General features: G+C 39.2%; 1 protein-coding gene across 10 annotated transcripts in view; it reads right to left on the reverse strand.

The window, feature by feature from the left end:
• The window catches only part of USP45 (ubiquitin specific peptidase 45), a 60,347-nt gene that overhangs the window by 24,488 nt on the left and 17,252 nt on the right, over window positions 1-18,607 (reverse strand). For 7 of the 10 annotated variants that reach the window (XR_012775215.1, XR_012775214.1, XM_075498422.1 and 4 more), the window contains exons 6-8: window positions 9,692-9,837; window positions 8,306-8,401; window positions 6,070-6,200 (exon numbers count right to left, since the gene is read on the reverse strand). Coding sequence is in view for 7 of the 10 variants with exons in the window: in XM_075498422.1 (XP_075354537.1) it covers window positions 6,070-6,200; window positions 8,306-8,401; window positions 9,692-9,837 (373 nt within the window). In the remaining 3 variants the exon portion in view is untranslated. Of the gene's footprint in view, window positions 1-4,601; window positions 5,979-6,069; window positions 6,201-8,305; window positions 8,402-9,691; window positions 9,838-13,624; window positions 13,720-18,607 lie in introns of those variants that run through there. The other 3 variants (XM_075498423.1, XM_075498427.1, XM_075498425.1) reach the window with 3 other exon arrangements.

Raw genomic sequence — 18,607 nt, forward strand, 5'->3', positions numbered from 1 at the left:
ACATGCTACAACAGAGCCATTTCCCACTTGACCATCAGAGGGAAAATACGGCTCTTTTTACTGAGTAATGGAAATACCTGTCTGGGTGTCCTGGCTTCAGCTGAGATAGAGTTAATTTTCTTTATAGTGGCTGGTATGGGGCTATGTTTTGGATTTGTGCTGAAGACAGTGTTGATAATACAGAGATGTTTTAGTTGTTGCTGCACCAGTCAAGGACTTTTCAGCTTCCCGTGCTCTGCCAGGTGCAGGAGAAGCTGGGAGGGGACACAGCCAGGATAGTTGATCCAAACTGACCAAAGGGCTATTCCATACCATATGACGTCATGCTCAGTATATAAAGCTGGGGAAGAAGAAGGAAGGGGGGACATTTGGAGTGATGGCGTTTGTCTTCCCAAGTAACCGTTACGCGTGATGGAGCCCTGCTTTCCTGGAGATGGCTGAACACCTGCCTGCCCATGGGAAGTAGTGAATTAATTCCTTGCTTTGCTTTGCTTGCGTGCGCGGCTTTTGCTTTACCTATTAAACTGTTTTTATCTCAACCCTCAAGTTTTCTTACTTTTGTTCTTCCGATTCTCTCCCCCATCCCACCGAGGGGGAGCGAGCGAGCGGCTGCGTGGTGCTTAGTTGCCGGCTGGGGCTAAACCACGACACTGGGGAATTTTCTTCCTGACTACCAGCTGGTAGCCAAGTGAAGGCCTTTATGCATGAGGTCTTGCGTCCCTATAAAAAAGGTTTCCTATGTATACGGACGTCTAATTCTTCTTTCTTCCTTTAAGTCCTGCTAATGTTTTCAACAGTGCTCTGTGACAGCAAGTTTCACAGGTTAGCTCTATAGAATGTTAAAAAAAAAAGACTTTTTTTTCCCCTGGCTCTAAATCTGTTGCCTTTCAGTTCCACAGACAGCAACTTGAACTCTTATGAGGGCAGTTAAATAAGCACAGCTAATTTATCTTCTATCATTTATCATCTTCTCTTGCTGTCATGCCTCCTTTTCATGTCCTCCCCTGTCTAAACTCCCAACATTCAAGTCCCTCTTGACATGAAGGCTTCCTGTTTTTGTTACCTCTCCCTAAAACTCCAAACTGGCTTTATCTTGTAATGCTCTATTCTGGTTAACCTGAACATTGCTACTGAGGATACACCTCCGCTGTACCTAATGAAATTATTGTTTTCCTCCTTCATTATATCTACAAACATTGCTTATGTAGCTCACCAATACCACACACATTGCAAATACTTGTGTTGTCCAAAATGCTGCACAGGTCTTCCTCCTGAGTGGAAGAAGTGAACACAAAACTCAGGAAGAAGTGCAGATGATTCCTGCCAATGCACACTACTTATATATGCATTTAACCTACTTTGCACTCATAAACCCCATCCATCCAGCTTTGTTGACTTGTTCCTAAAATTAAGGAAACTCTGACAAAGTTAACTGAAATAAAGACGTGCAATCTCTCAACTGCTGCTGCATAGAGAAGATTCAATCTCCTCTGTCAGAGAGCTCCTGAACGTGACACAGCACCATCAGCAAGGTATGTGGAGGCGTAGGAGGGACCCAAAATAATCCTTCACAACTGGGTAAGGAAACATCAACTGTGTGTTCTGCTGCTATTATCTTTAAATGGTAAAAGTCAAATGGGAAAAATAAGCAAGTTGGAAATCTTTTCTAAAAAGCGATTTTTCTCTACAGCAATATTATTTTAAAAGAAAAGGCTCAAAAAGACTCCTAATTAATGAGGAAAATCCTGTTTCCTTCACCCCTTAAATCTTGCACAACATTACCTCAGCATTACCCCTCAGAAGTGATAAATATGGAACGCTCTGAGCATTGTTTAGGTTTCCCTCCAAAACTAACTGCCTATGATCTCTGTTCTGTCTGCCCCACACAAACCTCTGTCTTGCGTTCTACTTTCTGCACCAGAGAAGGAAGGATGAATACTCCTTGGGGAGGGAAGACCTGTGTGTATTTTGTGACCACCAATAAAATCTTTACTAGGCAAGTATTTTTTCCTGCATGTTAATGTAGCAATACAATACCCCTAATAAATAATTATTTGGTGGAGGTTTGAAGCAGCTAAATTCTGTAACTACTTTCTGGACTCATCACTTATATGCTGCAACATTTACTTGCTACACAAATCTAAGCTTTCTTCCACCAATAAAATTATTGAATCATAACTAATAAAGGAAATAAAATTTATGTCCTCTTAATACATCAGTGTTGCATTAGTCACTAAGTCTCCAGATAAGTCAGAAGTCTGCAGTCCTGATATTCAGCATAGTGGAAAACCAACAGAAGGGCCCCGTAGCTATGCTCACAATCTGTCCTCGCAAAACATCTGACAGCTGCAACACTAACAAAATTAACAGTGGATGAATTAGTACCAGACGCTAAACAGTTGCTATAGAAAGACTCATCCATTTCTTTTCTTCTTCTCCCCTTCTTCAACCTGGCTACCCCACCACTTGATAAAATTAACACTCAGTATCATTTTTTTTCTTTTGTTATTTAATAAAGAAAGCACCACAAATACCCTTTCATACACAAGATGATGAACTTCATGCTGTGCTCTCCCTAGACTCTTAAAGACACAGTTCGCAGTTGAAAGGACCGTGGCCCAGTTCTCTTATTGCTTTTGAGCAGCAAACGTGCATCCACTTGCAGAGTTTCTCACTTGCAGGTTTTGGGATCCCACCTGGTGCCATGACGGAGCTGCAGCTGAAGAAAGCAGCGCCTGCTCCCTTTCTTTACGGGCTCTCTGCCCATACCTAGCTGTTATTTCTACATGCCTTCGCCTGCTCCTTTTTTGCTCTTCCTTCCTTCCCTGCCTTCTCAGGTCTTCTTTCACTGAGCACTTTTCAATTTTTGAATAAGGATGCCCAGTTCAAATGTGAGCATTCAAACTCATACTGCAACATCTGAAGGAGTGGTGTCCTGTGGAGTCCTGTAGCCCTACAAGGACATCAAATTCAGACGCGTTATTCCACCACTGAACTGCAAATGAGAGCAAGTGTCAGGTGTTAAATTACACAGCTACCTTTACTATATTTTGCATCAACTGATCCAACATGAAAATATGTCACCATTCAGCTAGGAGATTAAAAAACAAAAACCCACCCAAACTCATCAATATCAATTTAATAAAAAGTTATATATTTTTTAATATATATAATCCAATTATGTCATCAGGGAAAAGTAACCATTTTTAAAGGATCAGCCTTCTGCTACAAATGAGAAAAATGTTATTAGGAAATTGCTGTGTTACTTTTTGGCTACATAGCATACTGTAACAGTCCTGACAAGTAGATAGCTCTAAGTATATAAAGAACAACAGCATACCATCACCTGCTGACAGCTTCAGCATTTCAACCACTCACATTTGTAAGAAGCCTAGTAGGATTTGGAAGCGACTATACTCCGTATTAAGTAAAACGTCTATATCCTGCATAACCACTCAGTGTGCAGTGTCCCTGCTTTGCAAGCTACAAGCAACTACTCGAAATAATGTTATGGTAAAGACTGGGACTGGGAAGACAATTCCTGGGTCACTGAGTCCAACTCTTGATATCATAGACAAGTACATCCTATACTATCCGTACAGTCTGCTTCATAAATTCTTTACTGAAGAAAGGTATGGTCATATACTGCAGACTGGGACTGTCAGCAAGATCTGTGTTGGGGAAAGAATAAATTAAAAACAAAAACAAAAAGGAGGTTGCAACTGGAGTCAGCAAATTCCTTTCTCCCCAGTAGTTAACTGACTTGTCTTTCTCTGACATATCTCTCTGAAATACGAACGTTTTTTTTCAGTGGAGTTCTTCCTGTTACACACTCATCCTGTCATCTCTTTAAGAAGGATGCTCTTGGAACTTTACTTGTTAAGTAAAAAGAGTTTGTGCTAATGCATGTGAAGACCACAAGTAGTGCACACCTTTCGGATTACCTTATTAATACAACTTCTTGGCAGGATTCAAAAAGCAGTTTACAGACAATGCTGCAGCAACACAGATTTCTTCCTAGCTGAGAGTCCTGCAATCTTGCCATGCTCTATCTTTTATTTCAGCTTTGCTCAAGAGTAGAAAGCCAACTTTAAAAGATGAAAAAAGGCTTTGTAAAAATGGCATGACAGAACACTGCATTCATACTGTTTAAGCTAATATATAGCAAATGTATTCAGTTTGCAAAGATAAAGATTTCCCGTTCTCCTACTTCCACCACTGCAGACTGAATTTGCTGAAATTTTCCCCTTCTTCTTTCTTGCTTACGTCACCATCAATAACAAAATAATCAAAAGACCAAAACCTTCCGTCATACCTGTGCAGCCACTTACTGCCCCTGAACACCTAATTTCTTGCTAACAGGATGTGGCTTGACACTTTTGTTATTGATACTAGAGCTAGTAAAGGATTTATATCTAAGTTGTGTTCTGCAAGGCTAACAAAAGTAAGAAGTAGGGATGAAGGCAAGACATGGCAGAAGCTGACAGAGATATGTCTAAACAGCAAAAGTCTGCTGGCCACATTAAAATATGTTTCAATTTTAGCTGGTAGTTAAAGTCTATGCCCATCTTAAAGATCAAAAAACAACAACAACAAAAAAGAACAACTAGATATCTGAGATTTAATTCCGATATATTATGTAGCCATCACTTGATGACTATACAAACACATACACACAGAGCAGATACAAAATAGCTATCACTTCAAAAATACAATGCCATCTGAAGTGCACTGCATCGTGATTATTTTACAATGAGTTTGCTAAGGTGGGCTTTAAAACATGTTTTACATCATCTTTTCCCTTCTATCCCTAATACTTACAGAGAAAAAAACTACTATTCCTATTTAATCATTTCCCTTCTATTTGTTGACCAAATTTTGTTCTTATAATCACATTTTTGAGTCAGCCTCAAAACAGGAGGAGGAGTGAGGAAACAACATATTTTTCTTCCCTATGTATTTTTCTTCCAGGTAGATAATGTAAAACAGAGAACACTGCTGTTTCACTCAAAATCATTATAAGGACACTATATATACATTTCCTTTAACAGGTCAAAAGAATCAAAAGGAAGTCAAGTACAATAGGACAAATACATTAAGTTTCTGAAGTTGACTTTTGAGGATAAAGAAAAAGTAATAACTGATTTCTTTATCAGAATTAAATTGTCCCTGCTCTAGTCTAAAAGCTTTTGTTTCTTTATACCGTATTTTAAACCCATGCTTCCACAGTGAGGTTGCCCTGGAACGCCATGGTAGGAGGCTGCAACTTTCCTCCTAACCTTCTTGCTGCAGAACGCTTAAAATTCCATACAGTAATATTGTAGCAAATAAATTAACATGTGTTATTAATCATTTTAAATGTGAGATTCAGCTATGTCATCCTTCAGTTACTCTGCTTCTACAGCTTCTTTTACTTGTAAAGTCAATATTTAAATATTTGTATCAACTTTTAAATAGGTCTTCTACAGGTGCATTTAAAAGCAAGATTGTTTGCATCATAATTGAAGGCACCTACAAAGCACCACTGTAAACGTTTTCCACGTCAAGAAACAGGATTTTCTTTAGGGCTTTAAGCTCTTGCAATCTGGAGCCATATGCCATTTCAGTACTGCTTCAAGTCCTAACTTGTTAGACCCTTTTTAATTTTGAATTGATGCCAAGGTCAGACATCACAGCAGAGGCTTCCCATTTAAAAGCTTACCCCTTTTTTCAGAATACCTACATACGCTTCGCCGTATTAGCACAGCTTTATGCTAACATACAACAAAAGCTGAAAAGTGATTCTATTTTCTTCAGTTTTACCATGCCCTCTTCTGCCTCCTCACACTCAGTTCAAAGCCCATTGAAAGTTAGTGGTTATGGACTGGGCCATAAGTTAACCTGGCTGGGCCATAACCCTGGAGCCCAACCAGGAGCCCTGCAACTTTAAAACATGAAGACGACATTTTCTGGACTGCCCAGTAAAAATCTAATGGCACCTTAGAAAGGACAACAGACATGGCACACTTAGAAACATATCACTAGAAATTAAAAATAAACAAACAAGTAAAAGATACTGACAATACGTACTTTTGACAAAGCTGGCTGAACAGCACTTTGGGAGAAAGAGGACCTTTTCCGGCCTCCCTCATGCTGTGAAGGAACAAGAACATCGCTGAAGTCAAGGGTCCTGGGCTGGAGAGGTTTACCACCAAAGGATCCTTCAAAGCAAAGGTAAATTGCACATCAGATTTCAAAGTTAATGACACACAAGACTTATTTCAAGTTAGTACATTTATGACAAAGAACAATGTAACTTTCAAGAGTGTTTTGGTTTGGTTTTTTTTGAATGTTGATGTCACTACATGATTGAAATAGTTAAAGAGAAAGCTTATTATTTAAGCAGTAATAGTTGCAAAACCAAACAATTCTTGCCGAGCAAATTGGTTGGTAACCAATAGTTTTGGAAACAGGCACGTCAATGAGCCAGTCTGATTCTCACAAAAACATACTACCTCCTGTATTACCTGCTTTACTCTTACTCCCACACGCACTGAAATTCGGTTGGAGAGACAATACAGGCGACCTCCTCTGTGCGCCAGCATAAGATGGAGCTCAGTGGCACTCTGCCTACGCAACCTTAGGGAAGGAGTGGCCAGCTTCTCTGACCTGTAAGCCACACATCCAACAGCCGCAGAAACAGACCCTGTTCCTCCAGGAACCAGGCGCCCAGAAGGTACCGGCAGTGGTTCGCAGCAGGGGCTGACAGCAGACCCCACAGGTCCACTGTGTTGGTGGGGGACAGGCATGGGGTGCATCCCGCACGGCCCCTCCTGGTGTGAGATTCACCCCAGCCAGCAGGTCCCCGGGGCTGGAAGGAGCCGGCCAGCAGCCACCTGAGCCAGTCTTAGAGCAGGAGACACTCCTGTGCTGCTTACATGCCACATGCGTCTCAGCGGCCACAGATCACCAGCTCTCCCTAACACGGTCCCAAGTTCATACAGGACCCCAGTGCTTCCTACTGGCTGGCCTGACTTTCACAGAAACAGATTACAACTGCCGGACAAACAATTAGAGAGGCTGCCTTGTCCAGAAAGCGGATCCACACAGAACATAAGCACTAGGGATACACACAAATATGAAGTATTTGCATTATATACACCATCAGAAGGTGGAAAAATGCCCTTTACCAAGCAGGAAGCTCGGAGTTTCTACATTACTGTTAGTTAGACTACTGCAGCCCTCTAATCCTGTGCTGACATACAAAGACCAGAAAACACAGTCTTTGCTCTGAAGATCTTATTTACATTGTAAGCATTGTCATTAAACAAAAACTAAATCTTTCAACCTTATGGCTGTGCAAGTTTCGCGTCAAGCATAAGCCAACGTACCACTGGCTTTCTAAGCCTCTGGGCACAAACAAGCTCCAGACCTCCGTTGTGGCTCAGGATAACTTAGTGAAACATGCTGCTGCTCAGAACTGCCACTGGAGGAAATATAGACAGCAATGCAGTGAATTTCACACTGTTCTTGCCTGGAGAAGCTATGAACATCACCGACAGCAACATACAGAAATTTTCATCATTTCAGAGGTATCTGAAACAGAATCCCACCCCTCAACCCTCACTGCCACCAGAAAGCTCCCAGCGAACAGCAGAAAAAGAAAAAAAGAAAAAATAATAATTAAAAAATCCTCTGGAAACTGCTTTATTTAGCTAGCAGAGGGAAAGGGGTATTATCTTTATTGCCAACAACGTATTATGAAAATGCAAGTCTCTAAGACATGACTGGGAACAGCAGCATATTCTTTTGATAATAACCACAGGAGTCTCTTTCCCATACACCTGCAATGAGCTTGAAGACAAGAAATTTGGTCATCACTGAAATTTTCCTTCTCTCAGTTTAATCCTCTGGCATGTGAAGCACGTAATAAACTTTACAAGCCCTATCAATGAAGGGCTGGGACAGACTGGAATAAAATATTTCATGAACACTTCCTAGAGCCAAATATACTATTTCCTGTATTATACATGCATACTGAAGAAATAAAATAAGAAACAAAAATAAGCCAGCCACTCTTTCTTAAGGTCAGGCATTATTTGCTACTTCAATGTCACAAAATGTGAAAGGAAGTGATTATTCCTCCTCCAGGGCTGAATAATTAGTTTTGTAAAGGAGTGAGTTCACAGATATCATAAACCAGCTAAACAATTAAAAGGCAAAAGAAACAGGAGAGAAAGACTGTGTCTTTAATGGAGATGCGCTTTCCCATCCTCCAGCTTCTTCCCACATTTCCCCGAATTTGTATTCCTCACTGCATACTTACCAACTGGGAGTCTGAAGTATGACAGATTTTTAATTTTGTTCCTTTCTCCTTCATCTCATACATCAGTTCATTTAGTATGTGAGTCTGTGCCAAGTTCTTAAAGAAAAAAATAAACCCAAGAAACACATGCTGATCTTTCAACTATACATTTTTCTTTAGTTATAAATTCTAGCTTCAGGGATAGACAAAACCAGAAATATTTCATAATGTACAACTGAGGTTTAAGTCAGACCACTAGAAAAAGCAGGTATTACCCTTATAAGAGCCAAGATCATTGATCTCGGGCTGTTTCTAAAATTGTATCTACTGCTGTTTCTGTAATTCCAAAATAGTTTCCTAGTAATAACTTTGTTATTTTTGTTGAACAACAAGATTCGTTCTTTTTTTTTTTTTTATGGCGAGGACATTAATATCAGAAATAATTTGTTTCTTTTAAACTTTGCAGTCCCCCACATCGTGTCCCAGAAAGCACAAGGGCTCTGGCACACTGAAAAGCATTACCTCTCCAAATTTAAGAGAGAAACCAACTCAACGTATCTCAGCTTTGTTTCTTTATTTTTGGTTAATTTTGACTGCAGATGACTTAGGTTTCTACAATGCCCTAAGTATGGACAGAGAACAATTAGCAGTAGTTCTGCTCCTTACAAATTTACTATTTGTTTGCTGAGTTTTGTAATCACCAACTGGCAGTTTTTACACAAGGTAAAGACTGCCAGTTCAGAACACCTTTGTCGCAGTTTTCTCTCATTTGCTCACTCCTGTCTGCAGACATACAGATGTCTCTGCTCAACTGACAAGCAATAAGATATTCAGTATAAAACCCACTATGGCTGCTGCTTTTCTGAGGATGTTGGATTAATACATCAATAAACATCAACATCAATAAAAGTGTATTAGTATAGCTCATTCCTCTTATTCTGGTCAGAAAAATCCCCATAATCAATAAAAGGAATTTTATAACTGCATCCATTGCGAGGGCTTAAAATCATCACAATGCACTGTGCAGACATTTACATTATGCATAAAGTACCACTTTTCACACCCACCGGTATGGTAAATACTGTGCATTACTCATGACTGCCTAATGCTGAACTACAAATAAAACCATATGCTAGAGTACAACCCACACACATATGCAGTGTGCAAAACACTTGACATTTTCATTTGTCTCTTTATTGTGAAAAACGCTACTGATCCAAGAATTCTTTTTTGCTATAACAGAAAATATTGCTTGGATAGCAAGGAGCAAAAAGAATTTAAGAAGGACCTTAAGAAAGCAGAATGAAGACTAGTAACAGTCAGAACCTTTTCTGAAGCCCACAGTTTATACAGATTAAGGATTTCTGAAATCTCTGAAGAGAAAGCTGTATGATCTTTCCATCTTACCTGCATGACAGCATTAAAAAAGCACGTGTTTCCTAAATTATTTATTCCTTTGACTGGAACAGATGCACCATTACCAGAACTTTTTCCTTTCAATATTTCACTTGTTTCACTGTTTTCTTCACGGAGTCGTATGATTTTTGATGAACCTATAATTAAACTATAGATTAACATTACTATATAATAGCAGAGTTTAATCAATTCAGTCCTTCCATGGATTATGTTTATCATTTTAACATATAGGAAAAGATACCTCGATGGTTAAAGCAGTCAGACTGCTTAACATAGTCTTTTTTTTAAAAAAAAAAAAAAAAAAAAAGGGAGATACCAGCAGTTAAACCCTTGGAAAAAAAATCCCCCCAACAACTACATATATCCAACAAAACCTTCCACAACAATTACATTGTCCCATAAGACTGTAACTTCTTCAATTACCCAAGCAATAAATAAAGTAAAAATGGCTCTGTTAGTTTATTAACAATAGGCAGTTTAGATGTACGTTCATTAGACACACTAGAAACACCACATAAAGGCTGCTTTTGGTGCATTTGAAGAGAGGTAACCAAAAGTTACCACCTGAATGCTGCAAGTTTTTATCAGTTATTGCACTTTGTTTGAATTGCCTTGTACAACTCAGTCAATGGCCGAATCGGAGTTGTTATCAGTTTCCCCAAACGCTACATTTGCTCCTCCACCCACCTCCCTTTGTTACAGCCTGAGGAACTGCTAACACAACCCAAATGCATACAATGCTGTTGTTTTAATTTTACACACAAAAAAATTATAAAATGGCAATGGAATATGCTACCAGTATAATGTCCACGTATTTCCTTATTTACCTTATTATTTAAATAGATGAGGGGCAGCAAAGTTAGACAGTCATTAACTTGTAGCCTAGAGGTAATGGCAAGACTTGAGATAACAATATTTAGCCTCAAATTCTACTAGCAACTTTCATATTGTCATGGTTGCAGGACTAAATATGAACATTACTGACATCTGCAGTGTCTTAAATATTGATTAACAATGCATGTCAATGTAAACGAGTTATGGACTTAATAGATGCCAAGAACTGTGATGCTGCAATCTCTGTCTTGACATATGAATTCATATATTTGTTCTAATGAGTTTCACATTGAAGTCTCATTAAAGTGTTCTTGAGAAATAACTAACAGACCTATTTACGTTAATGAAATCCTCATGCCAAAAGGTTCTTTTATGTACACTCCTAGGTAGTTTCTTGCTTAGAAGATGAAAAAATATAATTAAATAAAAAAGAAGTCATTAAAATATCTATTGTATCTGGCAACAAGCTTCTGACACAGCCTGTCTGCACCCTATAGTGCCATCAAGGCATAATTATTTTTCCAAATTGTATCCAAGTTTGTCAAAATGTAGTTAGAGGTGCTTTGCTGTCTAAAAACATTTTTAAAATGTTCTTGGTAATACTGCTTATTCACAGCTTTAAAATATTCTCCTTTCCATTGGTGTGGAAAATTAAGATGGTACAAGGACAAAGTAAGAGATCAAGTTCTCCTTGAAAAAGCAGACAATGCAACAAATGACAAATAGCTTGGGAGCTGCTCACGCCCTGAAACAGTCACAGTTTTATGGGCTACGTGCAGCAACACCTTTTCATTGACGTGCTTACAAGGGGCACGCTACAGTGTCTGAAACTCATCCACCCACGCAGAGCTCCAAAAGAATCGTAGCAGGAGAATGGGAGCTCCAAGCGTCTGCAACTCGAAGGCACTGCTCACTCTTAGAAATTTAATAATATAAGCGGAGACTTCTTCCCCTCAGAAAAGTGTGCCATACAGAGAAAAGCTGGGGAGAAGAGATGGTTAAAAAGAAAAAAAAGAAGAAAAAAAAAAAAGCCAAAATTGTGTAAATAATTTGTGTATTAGTATACCACAGTTGTTGCATTTATCCATCGGCATTCAAAAACATCTGGGACAGCATCTTAAAGTAAACAATGTTCACAAGGCCATCTGGACAAAACTGCAGGCAAAAATTAAAGCATAAGCATATGGAAAAGCAGATTTTTCTCTTCCCTTTAGCAGTACAGGATGACAAATGTCAAACCTAGATCTGTCCACGCTTCACTGTGCTATGCTTTGCAGCACCACCTGGCTCTCCTTGCACAGCCACCAAATATGGACAGCACTGCCACAGCGGACCATATCTGCAGGGCAAACTCGATAAAAGCATTTCACTTCATGGTTAAATGGCAGCTTCACACAAGTAGCAAGGTTCCATTTGCTGAACCTTACATATAAATTGTTTAAGGGAGGGAAAACAAAGCCAAAGCATCCAGCTTCGCGATAAGAGCTGGATGAATATGCAATTATAAAACACAATAAATGAGAACCAGACATCCGATTGCCACAAAGCTGGATAATTAGTACAGGGATAAGAAGTAGTAGTAAATTAAGAAAAGGCCTGTATGTCGTTACTGAAGTCTAGGAACCTCCTTTCATTCAGAAGGTTTTAATTACTGCCCCTTGATTTTTCAATAGATTTTTTCAATAGATTTTTACAAACACTATCCATGTGACATTTTACGAGGATTTTTGTATCTGTGAAAAAGTCTTGACAGAAAAGCGTTGCCTTGCCATTACAAACATTATCTGCTGCCTCGCTTATTCCACGCAGATATTTTTAAGGTCATATACAGAGCCAGCAGAGGGACAGCAGTTTTTAATTTAACTCTGCTCAGTGTCCCCAGTTCAGCGATAAATGACACACAGGCCTGAAGCTGAATGTTTAGTTGACATGTGAAGAGTTGGTCAGTCTTAATAGAAGATGCTGGTAATGACTGTGATAGCTAATACTTCTCCAGATTGGGGCTGGAGGGTCCTTCTGCAAGATTAACCCAAGGCTACAAGCATGTTATTAATCAAAAGGGTAATATGTAATTTTTTTAAGTGAATTTGCACTGAACTGTTTCATGGCCTCTTGCCGAGACAATCTTGCAATCCTGTAATGTTTTAACAGGCGTGCTTTTGGATATGGAAAGTTACTTTTATGCCTGTATAGACACAACAAGGACCCCAGCAGAAGGATTCCATCGAAATGGCTGTCATCTGCTGCTGCCCACAAGGGCCTTCAGCTCCTGGCCAAACAGTGTTTTGAGAAAAGAAGTACTCCAAGCCATCCAGCTGCATGCAGTAATACCTGTTAAAGGACCTTGTTAATGTTAACGAGAGCAAGGCAAGTGAAAAGCACACAAGTAATTAAATTCATAGACTGATTTCTGTCTGTAGTTCACTATTACAGCTTTTAGAGAGTTGACATGGTGCCCCTCAATCTCTCTGCCCCTCTCAGGCACTGTGGACATCAGCCCCAGGCAGGCCCGTCCCTGCACAGCGGGGACAGCATATCTGACTGTGACTGTTTTGGGGCTCACACCTTCAGACTACACCTCTCTGTCAGACTCCTTCTGCAGTTTTGTTGTAGAGGTGGCCTTTCTAATCCAGTCACACAGGGAAAACTCTCACCCAAGTTGTGCCTTGACCACCACAATCTCCTTTTCCCTCGACAAAGCGTATCTGGCTGCAGAGATGCCCTACCGGAGCACTCCGCCAAGACCCATTGCCCAGCTCTCCACCCGACTCATCACACCCTACTGACCACCTCTTCCCTGGCGCCAGGTCAGTGCCTGCCTCTGGTCCCACCACGACGTCCACCTCCAGCACTCACTCCTTTGGCTCTCAGACAGCTGCTTAATTATTTGTGCTTAGGCGCAGCCTTCGCATTCAGCAAAGCTTCCCGACGTCACCCTGCTCTCCCCCATGCTGGCAATCCCCCTTCCCACCAGACCCAGAGGAAAGAGGACAGCAGTCAGAGACTGCCTCTCTGGTACAGCTCTTGCTTGCAATGCAGTATTGTCTTGCCACGCTTTTCTTCAGCTTTTTTTTACCTACTTCTGCTCACCTGTAGTCTTGTTTCGTAAGCCCTCTGGAGGCAGGGAACATCGTTTTGTCCCACAGCTGCACAGCACCGGCCTCATGGGTATGTGACTGAGATTCCTAAGCCCAACGTTAACATAGGCAATGATTCAGCCCATGAATCAGAGCAAGTCGCCAGACCGGGTGTACAAACACACACAGTGTGGACACATCCTCTTGCAAAAGACATTCAGAAAACTTATCACAGGTTTCCTATCAATTTCTTTTGCCAGTATTTCAAACATTTGCAGCGCACATGGACTTCCGTACCGCCCTTGCTGAAACTGAGCTGTGCCTGGGGGTGCAGATGGTATGCAAGCAAGAAGATAAATGACATCCAATTTTTCTTTCAGCCAGAGGAGTAAGCATTTTTGCTCATCTTTTCAATGCAACTTTTTTTTTTTTAATTAAAAATGAGGGTTCCAGGAACACGCACTTTTATTCCAAGGTCAAGCCCTTCCTATTGAATACAACTCTGGTACTTCAGTTTAAGATCTTCACAGTAAAAGCAAGGTTAATAGATTGCCTTTCTTTTACCAAGTTCTCATCATGCTGTATTATGAAATGCTACTAAATTGTCTGTCACTCCTTTTTTATTTAAAAAAATTAATTTTTTTTTTCAACACTGTACAACAATGAGAATCTAACCCTTAGAAAAACACCATGGTTCTCTTTTGAAATGGTCACTAGCTTTACGTTTTAAAAGCCCAATTTCTCTCGCAGTGTTACAATCCTACCAAATTAAAGATTACAAACTGCAATTTTATTTCTCTGATTCTGCCAGAATGTTATAAACTAAAAAACATGTCTGCACAGTGTGAAAGAGCAAGCTATTCAAGCACCAGTTTTGATCCTCTACACTCAGATGACTTGTGCTACACCTCACAAGTAAATAAGTACGTGGACAGGAAAGGGAAGAATCCATGGATAAAAATGACATAGTGTCTAAAATATTTTTCGCCAATGATTCAGCTTTCATTTCTTTGCAACAGGTATAATTAACAGTAGCCCCTAACAAGTAAGTAAGTAAACTTGAAAGAAAATTTATGACCGACAACAGAAATGTCTTTTTGCTGAAGTGTATCTCAGATTTGGAGAATCAACATATTCTGCTTTATTTTGCTAGTTAATTTTCTTTTTAAGTAGATCGAATGGGCTTATATGACTTCACGCTCCAAATTACAAGTAGTGAAAATCAATTATGAAAGAACACAATTATTTTTTTCAGTGCAATCCTTTGTCAACTGCTAATATCCACAGACAAAAGCAAATCTGAAAAGTTATTCATCATACTATTTGTTTTTCCATACAAGTTAACAGCTACTCCATACAAGTTAACACCTACTACTTGTACTGTAAAATTATATATTTTTTAATCCTTGTTTTATATCAGTTATATCCATTAAAATAGAAATCAAGTTTCTAACTTTCACCTATTGGCAAATCTGCACAGCTGAACTTACTAGCAAAATCTCATACCTCTTCTTGACCTTCCCAACAAGAAATTTAACTACAAAATTTGAGAATAAATATTCTTCCTTCCCATTCTATTGCCACACAAACCAATTTAATTAACTGCTCTATAAAAAAAATTGAGTATGCAATCTTATGTCTTCACTGATGTCTGATTTGGCTTTTGTAAAGAAAAATAAGCATAATATTCACTTTTAAGACTGTAAAACAATTTATTTTCTCCAGCAAATGAGCAGACATGCAGATCGCAATGTCTCAGCATGGTTTCTGTGTACTACATGTGCATTATGTCCATGTGAAGCTCACAAGTGTGCCACACGGACAATACTGCACCTGCCTTTCTGTGAAAATCATCATGGCCTGCTAACCTTTTCCACAAAACAAATTTCTGGGTGGTACACCCTAGAAAGCAATCTTGCTTTATTCTTCCATCTTGTGCCCAACATGACCTCTTAACCAAACAGACTCCTCTAAAAAAAAAAAGGAGGAAAAAAAAAAAAAAAGCAGGCGTTGCTGGGTACAACAAACCATAGGATCAGATGCGAAAATCACACAGCTGCAAGCATTCTTTTGGGAACCCAGCACTGGGATTTATCTCAATCGCTTAATGTAATTACAAAAGTCAGTCATGTAGTAGTAATGTAATTTGCACATTTTTACAGCTGAAGTGAAGTTGAATCTTTATGAGAGGCTGAGTGAAAAGCAGGGATCCTGCTGCCACACTATTCCACCACATTAGTACCAAATGACAAGCATTTTGCTTTTGTTTATTTTTCCAAGATGCATTAATTAGGAAATCTATATAACCCTCCCTTACATGTTTAAGCTGATTAGTTTATTTTTAAATGACTCCTGCACTTTTGAGAACCAAAAAAAGAAAACCCTAGCAGCCCTCATCTGTTACTTATATCCATGTTCATACTGCATTTCTGCAGAAATTTCTACACAATGCTATTTGAATTTTAATGACGCACCATGCCAACCAGTTGTTACAACAGAAAGAAATTCAGACATAAGATGAATTGTTGTTACAGTGCCACATTCTGATATGAAAATTGTCTTCACTTGGGCTGCTTTTTTTAGGAAGAAACAGAAAAGCAATGGGGAAAAAGCACAAGACTGATTTTTAAGTGGGAAATATGAATTATTAATTGTCAGTTCTACACTAGTTGTTTGTCACAAGTTATTTTTAATTTAATTAAAATTAGTTTATTTTTATTATGGGTGAATATACAAAATGAATTTTAAAAATGTAAACCAACTCAGAGTTGAAAGGATGACAGTTACACTGAAAATATCACTGTAACATGAAATAAAATGCTACACTTAAAAAAATAAAAGATAACTTGTCAACAGTAGAGTTAATTTTCACTGTTATACTTTGTGTCCTTTGTCTTCTGGACAACAGCATGAATTACACTTTGATTTCAGATTTTATTTCTTAAAAAATCCTTAAAGGCAGTCTAACTTTAAAAAAAAAAAAAATCGTACTTAAGTTACATTTCTTTAGGGGAAGTACCAAGCGTGTCAGCCCAAGTATTTGACGTAAAACAGAAAAGACATTGCTGTTACATTTATCAAAGTGAAAGAAGAATGCCAATCCTGCGTGGGAATTCCCTCTCACACACACCACTTATTTATCAATACACAGCTGTTTCCCAGCCTCTTCCAGAGAGCAGCCTGACCCAAAGCAACAGGCCATGCCAGGCAAACAGCTTTTTCCTCTTTTCCTTGCCACTTCAGAAAACCCAACAAATCATCTTTGGGCCAACATTCCCAGAGCTCTCAAGAATGGGATCCAAACTACTCAGCACAGCCATACGCTCTGCCACGTAGAGAGGGTCCCTGATTTTAAAACATTTTAAAGGTAGAACTACACACACAGATGCTTGCTTTTTGTGTGAAAACAGGCTTGCACGTGAGCCTTAGCCCCTTCCCAGCACGGAGCAGGAGACAGGACAACCCTGCAGGAGCAACCTCCATGCGTTGAGACCTCTTGCTGCCACCCTGCAAGGCTTGCCCATGACTTCCTTGGCTTTGAAGGATGCCAGCGTATCTACTCGCTCACTCAAAACCAGGCACGTGCATGAATTTGAAGGATGAAGCGTAACCGTGCAGACTGGTAACAGACGGTCCGAGACACTGGGAAATAGGTCTGTCACCGATTTAAAACTGCCCTGCACCTCCCACCGCCTTGCAGGAGGACCCTCGCGCTGCCTACAACGCACCACTCGCCTGGCATCGCTGTTGGTACCCAACTCTACCTTTTACATCACTGTCGTGAACCTCCTTTTCCAAAGCACCAAAGCAAGCAGGGCCAACTCAATGCACTGCTACCACAAAATGCACGACCACAAACTGAAGCTGGATGATAGCTAGTTTTTAATTTCAATGCCTGGTTTCAGAAACTGAAGGGAAAATTGGTTTAACTAAAACAGGAGAAAAAAAAAAGAAAAAAGAAAGGAAAAAAATGTTTATGCCCTAAACAAAACCAATTCTGTTTCCAGTTATAGAAAAGAGTTTCCAGTTATATCAGGCAAATGCTTAAATGAAATATATGCATTTTCAAAACAGAGTATCAAAATGAAACACAAATAAATATACAGCAGAAATATATTCTGCCCTGCTCTGCTATAAACACCTGATTTTTAAGGCCTGGGCCTAATTTAGGCTTACTTTTCCTGAGTTACTTTAGAATTTTGGTTGCTTAATTTAAGACATTTCACAGAAAACTTCTAAGCACCACGCTCTGAAAACTTTAGATAATTCATAAATTAAGAATCTAAACCATGAAGCACACAGAGTCATATCACTCTGAAAGTCTTATCCAGCAATACAAAACCAGAATGAAATTGTTTCCATTAACTGAAACAAACAGTAGAGCATTTTCATCTGCAAGCAAGCTGCAACACCCCTTTATTACACGTAAACTGGAAACTGAAGCTGTGAACAAAAGTGAAATCACATACTGTATTTTCATTGCTCCAAGCGAAAAGATGCAAAAAGTAGCAATTTATCAATTTATTACAATTGAATAATTTAACCTACAACTTGTGACCAGATCAAAATATAAAATATGTATTCCTAAGCGGCCCTTCACTTTTTTCCCCTCAAAAAATATGTAACAACTCTTAAAACCAGAAGGATTTATGCACATGCAGCTAGAGGAATACCTAGTCTAATTCAGTAAGGCAATTCTTTTCCATTCTTACTTCTAACCAGTTGATTATCTCTGCTAAAAACTCCAACTAATTGTTTTAAAAGTTTACTTAAGCTGTTTTTTGTGAAGAAAATCTGGAATCCAATGCACTCTAAGTCACAAGCCAGAAATGCTGCCGTGTGTGTTACAGTAGGGAGGAATAACATCAACATTATCAAGGGTAGACGGTTCAGGGCCACACGTACAAAGTTCTATCTACTATTACATATATTAGGAAGACATAGTAGGCTCCTAACATAAGAAAACAATTTAATACTATTTTCTATTAATAGAAAT

This window comes from Mycteria americana, chromosome 3 (genome assembly GCF_035582795.1).
Source record: "Mycteria americana isolate JAX WOST 10 ecotype Jacksonville Zoo and Gardens chromosome 3, USCA_MyAme_1.0, whole genome shotgun sequence".
NCBI classification, from domain to species: Eukaryota; Metazoa; Chordata; class Aves; order Ciconiiformes; family Ciconiidae; genus Mycteria; species Mycteria americana.